Source organism: Artemia franciscana, chromosome 11 (genome assembly GCF_032884065.1).
Source record: "Artemia franciscana chromosome 11, ASM3288406v1, whole genome shotgun sequence".
Taxonomy (NCBI): domain Eukaryota; kingdom Metazoa; phylum Arthropoda; class Branchiopoda; order Anostraca; family Artemiidae; genus Artemia; species Artemia franciscana.
This window is the reverse complement of record NC_088873.1, coordinates 13,477,008-13,487,160: the sequence shown is the minus strand read 5'-3', so window position 1 is coordinate 13,487,160 and position 10,153 is coordinate 13,477,008. Positions and strand designations below refer to the sequence as shown.

Here is a 10,153-nt window from a genome sequence, read left to right as displayed (position 1 = left end):
TCAGGCCATGGGCGAGCTAAAATAAACAGGCAAAGATTGTACTTCAGTTTTCGAAAACTGGTCAATTATTGATAAATTGGTAAACATATTATTGATAAACTATTTTTAAACATATTAATGTAAGGATGACCTCTGCTCATGGGCACCTTTAGAAACGTCTCTCCAGAAAATTTTCATGGGAGCTCTGAAGTACGTTCTCTTTTGCGCGTTTATGAGACTTCTTGTCTTACTCTGAAGTATTTCCTATTGAAGTAGATTCTACTTTCTATTTCCTCTCCCCCTCTCCTACTACTAGGATGAGATTGAAAAACAGTGATATTGTAATATTGTAAAAATCAATTTTTAGTTAATTGAGTAAAAGATTGAAAAAAACTGTACTATATCTAACTTCTGAGAAGAAGAGGACAAAGAATATTGCTTTATTTAAGGGCTATAGCAACACTTACCGGCCATTTCGATTATATGAAGCTTCTACAAACTAGTACTGTCTACATTTTCTTAATGGGTTTTACAATATTACCTGTGCTATTTTTTTAGGTACTACAATGAATGATTGGTGGGATGATGGTGGCAACCAAATTGCATTTTGTCGTGGGGGAAAAGGATTTGTCGCTATAAATAATGCTGGTTACGATATGAAACAAACTCTTCAGGTAAGGTATTTGAAATATGTACATTCGGCTATCATTTTGATTTTTACCAATTAAAAAAGGCCCAAAAAATTTCTCGACCAATTAGATTGTTGACTTGAAAATGGAGGTTAAAAAATGTTAGGATTTTTTATTAAAAAGTTATGGACACATAAATTGTTTCAAATCCTCGAAAAAGAGCTACCGAGTAAAAAGTTGTGACCTGATGTGCCACTAGGGAACCTTTTACCAAGGCTTTCACTCTAAAGCTATGTCTGTCCAGCTTCATTTTAAAGGAATCAATCAACCAGTTTTCAGGGACGAGATGCATCGAAAGACCATTTCAAACGGATGTGCAGTGTATTAAAAATCTGCTTTTTCAAGTATCCAGTATGGGGTGACTCCTCTTGAAGGCAATCTAACCGTACCGTGTTTGCCGTATTGGTCTGGCGACCGACGGTGCAAGTATAGATAGCTCACCAGAGGGAGGACAACATATGTATTTATAGAAAATAGCCATCGACACCGCATCAAACCTCTCACTTAGAGATCGTAAAGATAACCGGTCTATGCCACAACTTCTCCTTGAAGTAATATTTTGAATCCTCTAGAGTGGGGTCATTAGTGTTTTATGAGCGCCTGCCTAAAATACCCCTGCCAAGAGTCCCTGTTTAGCTATATGAACGACTTGTGAAGCAAGATAATCGAGCTGAATTGTAAAAGGTTCTTAGAATAAAGAGTAATACCCAGCTGTCTCGTGTAGGAGGAATGGACATGATCAAGATGTATGCCCTAAGAGGTGGCTGAAAAGAAAACAAATCCTAAAATACGAAGTCTGTTTACTTTCTTGATTGTTTTACCTTTTAAGATAGGTCGGGATGTTGAAGTAAGACCTCTGAACGGAGGAATAATAGCTGCTGCATGTTGAGTGCATTGAAGCTGGCTATTCAGATATCAGACCACTTCTCCATCTCTAAGAAATCCAGTTGCAGGGATAGGAAAACTTGTACAGGGTTGTTGTGTTTATGGGCTGCTGCATAGGTCGTCGTATCCTCAGCAGATCGTTGTAGAGGATTAATGAGATTGTCTTCTATGTCGTTGACATCCAGAAGAAAAACTATGGTACTACCTAGAGAGTTCAAAACCTTTTTATTAATATTATTAATTTATGTTAATTATAATACTATTAATAGACACTCACTGAAAACAAACCCTTCAAAAACTACTTGGAACGTGCGATTTTTCGGAAAACTCCGAAGAACCTCAAGCAGATGACTAAAGTTTCTATACTCTTGGAGTCTTTTCAACAGGTCCTTATTAAGACCGCCGAAATATTTTGCTATATCAAAAGAAAATTTCACCTAGATTATCCTATATTTTCAATTAAAAAGTTGTACAAATCATTAATTTTTATCAAATAACTAGCTGTTGGGGTGGCGCTTCGCGCCACCCCAACACCTAGTTGGTGGGGGCGCTTCGCGCCCCCCCCAAGCCCCCCCGCGCGCGTAAGTCGTTACGCGCCATAATAGTTACGCGCCATTGTAGTTGTGTCCCTATGTCCCACCTGTGAATATAGATAGATATATATATATGGTTTTAACTACGTAAAACTTGCGAATATACAACATTCTTTGCTGTCCCATTGTCTTTGCATATAAATAGATTGTCAGGTTTACCGACTCTTGAACATGCAACATATAATGGTCCATGGGAAAACAATCTGTATTCAGATCTATACCTCATGATTCTAATGATTGCCCTTGAGCTTTGTTGATGGTGATTGCTAATCGACCATTCCCTGTCCCGGTGTCCCGGTCGTCATTTACATCCCCCTGTTTCCCCCGGTGTCCCCGTTGTAGTTGTGTCCCTGTGTCCCGGTCGTCATTTATATTCCCTGTGTCCCGGTCGTCATTTGTATCCCGGTGTCCCGGTCTGTATATACATTCGTTTTTTAGTTTATTTTTTCTCCTTTATTTTTTTCCTTTTTTTTTCTTTTTTAGCTTATTTAGATTTTTAGATTTTTTAGTTTTTTTATTAGTTTTTAGTTTTTTTTTCTTTTTAGTTTTTTTGTCCCGGTCGTCATTTATATCCCCCTGTTTCCCCCGGTGTCCCCATTGTAGTTGTGTCCCTGTGTCCCGGTCGTCATTTATATTCCCTGTGTCCCGGTCGTCATTTGTATCCCGGTGTACCGGTCTGTATATACATTCGTTTTTTAGTTTTGTTTTTCTCCTTTATTTTTTTCCTTTTTTTTTCTTTTTTAGTTTATTTAGATTTTTAGATTTTTTAGTTTTTTTATTAGTTTTTAGTTTTTTTTTCTTTTTAGTTTTTTTGTAGTTTTTACCTTCTTTTTAGTTTTGTTAATTTTTTTTTTTACTTGTGTCCTGGTCGTCATTTATACTCCCTGTGTCCCGGTGCTTTGTTGATTGCTAATCGAACATTCCTTTTGTCCTGGTCGCTTTCTCTTTGAGTGTCGTCATTTATTTTTTTCTTTTTTAGTTCTTTTAGTTTTTACCTTTTTTAGTTTTTTTTAGTTTTTAGTTTTTTTAGTTTTTTACCTTTTTTTAGTTTTTTTAGTTTTTTTAGTTTTTTAGCTTTTTTATTTTTTTTATTAGTTTTTAGTTTTTTCGTAGTTTTTGCCTTTTTTTTAGTTTTTTTAGTTTTTTAGCTTTTTTATTAGTTTTTAGTTTTTTTTGTAGTTTTTGCCTTTTTTTAGTTTTTTTAGTTTTTTAGCTTTTTTATTTTTTTTATTAGTTTTTAGTTTTTTTTGTAGTTTTTGCCTTTTTTTAGTTTTTTCAGTTTTGACGTCACCTGATCCAGTTTTTTCAGGTGACGTCACCTGATCCACGATCCACAGATTCACAGACAACTTATTTTTATATATATAGATAGTTTTTTTTTTTTTACTTATGTCCTGGTCGTCATTTATACTCCCTGTGTCCCGGTGCTTTGTTGATTGCTAATCGAACATTCCTTTTGTCCTGGTCGCTTTCTCTTTGAGTGTCGTCATTTATTAGTTTTTTCCTTTTTTTTTTAGTTTTTTATTGGTTTTTACCTTTATTTTAGCTTATTTTTCAGTTTTTTCCTTTTTTTTAGTTTTTTTTTATTTTTTATTTTTTTTAGTTTTTTACCTTTTTTTAGTTTTTTTAGTTTTTTTAGTTTTTTAGCTTTTTTACTTTTTTTATTAGTTTTTAGTTTTTTTTGTAGTTTTTGCCTTTTTTTAGTTTTTTCAGTTTTTTTTTTTAGTTTTTTATTGGTTTTTACCTTTATAGTTTTTTTAGTTTTTTAGCTTTTTTATTTTTTTTATTAGTTTTTAGTTTTTTTTGTAGTTTTTGCCTTTTTTTTGTTTTTTCAGTTTTGACGTCACCTGATCCAGTTTTTTCAGGTGACGTCACCTGACACATCCATCCACACATCCATCCACACATCCACAGACAGACAACTTATTTTTATATATATAGATACTATTTTTTATCAATAATCAAACGGGCAATCATTAATAGTAAGATTTGCCGCCGTATAAATTATTCTATGAGATACCATTAGTCTTGGGCTAGAAAATTATTTGCATAGCTAGATAATAAAAAATAAAGTAACAATATAAAAATGACGAACGGGTCTATGGCCATTAAATGAAATTGAAGAGAAAAAAAAATCCAACGGATATCCAACGTCTTAGCATAGCAAAAAAAAATAGAAACTAAAACTAAAAAATATATGCAAGCAATTATATATTATATATTTTATGTCAGTCTATTTTAGTTTTATATTTTTTTTTTCTAGTTTTAGTTTCTATCTTTTTTGCTATGCTGAAGACGCCTTGTTCTATACAGGCAAAATATTCGTTGGATTTTTCTGTTCTCTGTTTTCATTTACTGGTCATAGACCAGTTTGTCGTTTTTATATTCATTTCTTTGTTTTTGTCATGGCTGGTCAGTCCGGCTTTAGAGCTTTTACTAGCTAGATAATACAACAGACGAGGGCTCTCTGAAGACAGCACCACTTTATAAGATATTGAACAGTTAGTGGCATTACACATGATACTACTGTGGTAATCCTTAAAAGGGCTTATAACCAGTATAAAAAGATTATGTTGAATGAGATCGTAAGATATATTCAAATTTCTGATAGATATTTCTATATATATATATATATATATATATATATATATATATATATATATATATATATATATAAATCACTATTTGCGATCTAGCGTTGTTTTTTTAGTTCAAAATAGTAATAATAAGAATCTATGTATCACCGTAAAAAAATAAAACAAGTGAATTGAAAACATTGGTAACTAAGGATGTTTTACTAACATCTATTTCCTGTCAAGTTAGAAGTAGCATTTTACAAGCATTTGGATTAAATTTTGCAGCGCTAATGCGTATATCATGTCACTGTTGCCAGAAGCCATCCCAAAAATTTGGAAAAACACTTCATGAGAAACATATGTAGTTTTTGAATCCTCAGTGTTTTCCCAAAACGTGTTTCATCAGTTTTTAGTTTCGTTTTTGCAGCTCTTACTGTAAAGTTCTTGCAGTTCTATATCTATATTTGCAGCTCTATATCAAAGTATACTTATATAGCTTTTATTTGAATAAGCAGTTATATTAATATTATATTGGCAAAATTTTTCTGAAAGCAACCATTGGATTGCTAGTCGTTTTTTAAGGATAATAAGACATTGTCGCTTTGGTATCTTATTGCCTATCATCCTTGCTTTAACCTTTCGTACCTATCACACTTTACAGAATTGAATTTTTCTGCCGTTTGTCAAAGACTAAAACCAGGATCGCATTATAGTCACACTCCTGGTTAATAAAAATTACGTAAGGCTACAGTTATAATTATATAGGCCATCGTAGTTTCTTGAGATGAGCATTGTCAACAAGTGTGACTCATGGTGTAGCTCGAGCACCAGGCAACATTTGTAAAGGCTGATTGAATTGTTTTTTATACGACTTTAAAGGATATCAATTCAGCATGCAAGGATCAATATTCGGTACCCAATATTTTAATTCGGTTTGGGTTCCAATCGGGTGTGCAAAGTTTGCGGTAAGGTTTATGTTAACTTTCTCTATTAGTCGTGATTGTCATGATTCCATAAACTGATTAAGTTGGTAAATCTTACTTCTTAAGAATCCGCCACTTCATTCCTTAAATTGTTATATGAATTACATAAAGATTCAAAAGCAAAATATTTTTCTGTTAGGCTAAAAGTTTTGCCAATTCGGGATATTTCTTCACCCTCTGACAGTTTTCGTTACTTAATTTTCCTGTTTTATTTCATTTGGAATACTTTTTTAGACTTGTCTTCCTGCTGGAAGCTATTACGATATTATAATTTTTTTTGTGTGTGTAAATTTTACGTCGTTGGCAATGTTCTGTTTGTTTTTGTTATTTTATCTGTATTTTTTTTTGTCTGCTCGTGTAGGTTTTTTATTGACTCCTTTGTTATCACCTTGAAAGTATTATAAAAAGGGTAAACAATATTTATATCTATGACTCAAAAGATTATAGTTAATGACTCAAAAAGCTAAAAAAATTACCGGTTTGTGATAAATCTTTACCCTCTGATAGTAGCTTTTATTCAATTTTTATATTTCATTTCATCTTAAATAATACTTTTTAGACTTGTCTTCCTGCTGGTACCTATTGCGATATTATCAGTGGCAACCCTGACAGCTGTGATAAACAGATAACCGTAGGTGGTGACGGAAGAGCATACATTGAAATTTTAGCTTATGAAGATGATGGTATTCTCGCTATCCACGAAGGGGTAAGCTCTAGTATTAGTATGGTTGGGTTTTATTTTTCGATCTCTGTCTATTTCCAGTCTTGCCACTTTTTATATTTGTTGAAAATGTAATATTTTTAACAGTAATATTTTCTTTTAATATTAACTAGTATTACTTAACTAGTAATCTGTAACATTTACTAGTACTAGTAATATGTAACTACTAATATTTAATATATAATATATAACTAGTAATATTTTTTTGCACATCCGTGAACACTTTAACCCAATTGTCAGACAGAACTAATTTCTTTGATTATCCTGAATGAAAACAAATTCAGAAGTTCATTCATGCTGATTTCCTAAAAAAAAAGCACTGTTAATTATGTCTTCTGTCACTATTGACAAGGGCTATATTGTGAATTTTCTTCAAAAAGTATAATAAGTATATATATTATTCTTAATGAATACCAAAGTGGTTGAATACTGTTCATATAATTGTTAATAATTGTTCATTTTTTATATAATTTGGAATTTGAATACGAAACTGATTACTTAGTTGCTTATTCCATTTATACTTTTGAAGTATTTTGTTAACTTGCTGTGTTGATTTTACTGATTAGCTAAACTGATTTCAAACCTTGTCTTTTTTTGTGTAAATCTTAGAATATGGTTCAATTTCGAGTGGCAGCCTTACGGCCAGGTCAAATAAATCAGTATTTTTGGTTATTGGCATGGAAAGAATCTTTATTCTCGTTCAAGGTCGATCACAAAATTGGGTTTTAAAAATGCCAAGTTTTTCTTCCCAGGTGTATCCCAATGCTTTTGTCCAAAAAAATGAAGTGTGAAGTTTTTCTTTATGTTTTTATTTTCAATATGTCTAATTTTTTAAGGCCCTCGAAGTCTATGTTTTTGATGCCATATGTTGTATTTATGAACATTTTTTCTCCATTCTCATTCCTTTTTGTCCAAAAAAGATGAACGTAATATTTTTAGTTTTTTTTTAGTAAGGCGTATATCCGCTGGGAAATATGCAATTTTTTGGCAAGCACACAGCTGTAACTTATACCTTGGAAATATTTTTTGTCATTGGGTTTATTGTTCTCAACTGCGATCCTGCTTTGAATCTTTCTTAGAGATTTAAACTTGCATAAAAATAGGAAAATTTACTTACTTTTGCATGCTTTCAGTTTATTTTTCAATCTTAAAAATTGAGGCAAATTCCAAAATGTAATTCAAAGATGGATAAAACTGAGTGTTTGCTATCTAATTATGACAAAATTGTTTTCTGTCATTAAAAATACCTTAGGATTGCATATAAATAACATGCAAAATTTGAAAAAGGAACATAACCTCAAAACAACCAAACTCAATGTATTTGATGCAGACATGACATGTCTGTCATGAGTCAACCCAAAAATCTTGGTCATTCGCATTGCACTGCATTTCGGAGGGCCTTTCCAGTAGGGAAAGCTCATATAATTAGAACAATTTAAGTTACCCAATTGCCTTCAAGGTCCTGTGGACATGGTCAGTCATAAGTCTTTGGAAACTTTTTATTTGGGGTCTCCAATTCCCTTCAAATAACTGATAAAACTCACAAACTATTTGAATTACCTTTATTCCATGCCTATCCACCTTAGTTCTGCCCTAGGATGGATGGATCATAGACTGTCTATCAACAAGTGAAATGCCTGTTGTAATTATATTTATATATTAAAAAAAAAAAAAAATGTTGGTTCTAAATTTCTATGCATAGAGTCTAGATGCCTCAAAAGCTTACTCTCCTTATGAAAAAAGAAGAACTGGTTTTTTTTTTATTTACGAACAGTTCGCCCTACAAACTGACTGTAAAACGGGGTATCCCCGACACACCTTTCTAACTATAGCTTATTTTTAGTTGTAAGTCCAAATTTGATACAGCATAAATATTTCAAACAAGTGTCAGTTTAAATAACTTTAAATTAATTTTTCCGAAGTTGTGATAAGGCTCCAAATACATAATAGGAATGACACATTAGAGAATGATGCATCATCGCTAACGGATTCTGTGCATGTCTCGCAGCCGGATAAGTGATGTTTTTGGTTTTATATTATCGTTTATAATTTGGATGCTGGATAGACTATGATGGTTTAATTTAGAAATACGGGCATTGGGAACAGATGTCTGTTTTTATGGTACAATAATGGGATCACTAATTATTCCAACCATTTTTATCGATTGCTGAAAATCTTATGTTACCAAAACAAAATAAATGGACTCCTAAGACCCACTGGTGAGAAAAGCTGGGTCCTGGTTATCTATATAAATTTAATATTGCGGTCATGCGTCTTGTGTGCTAATGTTTCCAAATCTTTTAATTCAAATGAGCACCGCTATACCGTATTTGACACTGCTAGTTTTCAATTTCTGTAAGAGCCGTATTCAGGAGCCTAGGATCTGTTTTTTTTTTTTTTTTTTTTTGCTTATTGCTTCTAGATCTTTTGCAACATTTTGTTTTATGGGAGAACAGAAGACAAGCCCAGTAGAAATATGCAATATTACTCACAAAAATTTTATCAGATACACACGTGTTTTTATTTAATTTCTTTGCTGTGTTATTTGCTTCTATAAGAGCCATATTCATTTCCCTACGATCTGTTTCTTTTTTCTTTGTGAAGACTTTTGAGGTGTTTTGTAATTCTTTGTCTTATGAGAATAAAGAAGAGAGTCTCAATAGAAGAAAAGAACTTAGAAAACAGAAAATATGCTTTAGTTTGAAAAGTGAAAAATACAACATCGCTAAAATACAAATTTGAATTAGAAGATATTATAATTATATTTCAATTCTAAATTAAAATTGGTCAAGAAATAGAAAATTGCGTTAATTCTAATGCTGTCCTCGAATGTTTGACAAATTTGGAACGTCAAATACAAATGAAAAAGATTGGAGCTTGTTTTGTAGTTTAATCATTTGCAGTAACTTCCGCTTTTCTTCCTTTGAAATTTAGCATCTGTAGTTTTGATTGTTTTTTCTTTCAGTCTCGACTGCTCTGAATGTTCCGATCCAGCAAAGTTAAACAACGAAGATCAGTATAAAAATGCTTTTGTTTGTTTTGTTTTGTTTTGTTTTTTTCAGAATATATCATTTGTTCAACTGTTTATATTTTTTTTGCTGTGGTAGTTGGATCTTATATCAGTTGTGCCATGGACCAAAATTAAGCTGAGTATTTGCAAAATCAAGCATTTTTGGCCATTACAGCTGCGCACGCAGATCCTCTGCTATGTTTTTTTTTAAAAACTTCACTCACTTCCATGGAGTCCTAAATTTCTTTAAATCCCGTCTTATGACACCTCCTCGCTCTATTTGAGAATGAATTGCTTTTTGTGTGGTCCTTGAGGAATGGCCAAAATTATAGCGTCTGATCATTATTAATAATTTTACTTAACTGCTAGTATAATGCTCTAAATACATCTTTTGAACATTTTTTATATTGCACAGGCTTTATAACTGAACCGGAAGACTCAGATTGACCATCTCAGATTTTTTTTTTCTTCCTTTTTTTAGGATTTAAATGTCGATTTTTTAGCATTTTTTTTTATAATGAATGATCCTTTCCCCTTCTTCTACTTGACAAATAGCGAGTTTAATATCAGTAAGATGTAGTAGTGGATACAGAAGGTCCACAAGAAGAGTTGTATATCAAAGGGCAGTCTTTCGTGTTTACAGGATTTATGTCCTCTGGTTCCTACATATGGTGTGGCTATGCAACATTTTATGCAATGTCTACATATTTTCATTAA

At 32.2% G+C, this 10,153-nt stretch overlaps 1 protein-coding gene across 1 annotated transcript in view; it reads left to right on the top strand.

Moving 5' to 3' along the window:
* LOC136032840 (alpha-amylase 4N-like) overlaps window positions 1–9,511 on the top strand; it is a 54,849-nt gene extending 45,338 nt beyond the window's left edge. The window contains exons 10-12 of the mRNA XM_065713250.1: window positions 538–653; window positions 6,265–6,411; window positions 9,392–9,511. Coding sequence (XP_065569322.1) covers window positions 538–653; window positions 6,265–6,411; window positions 9,392–9,406 — 278 coding nt within the window. The 3' untranslated portion in view covers window positions 9,407–9,511. The remainder of the gene's footprint in view (window positions 1–537; window positions 654–6,264; window positions 6,412–9,391) is intronic.
* Window positions 9,512–10,153: the final 642 nt, after the last annotated feature.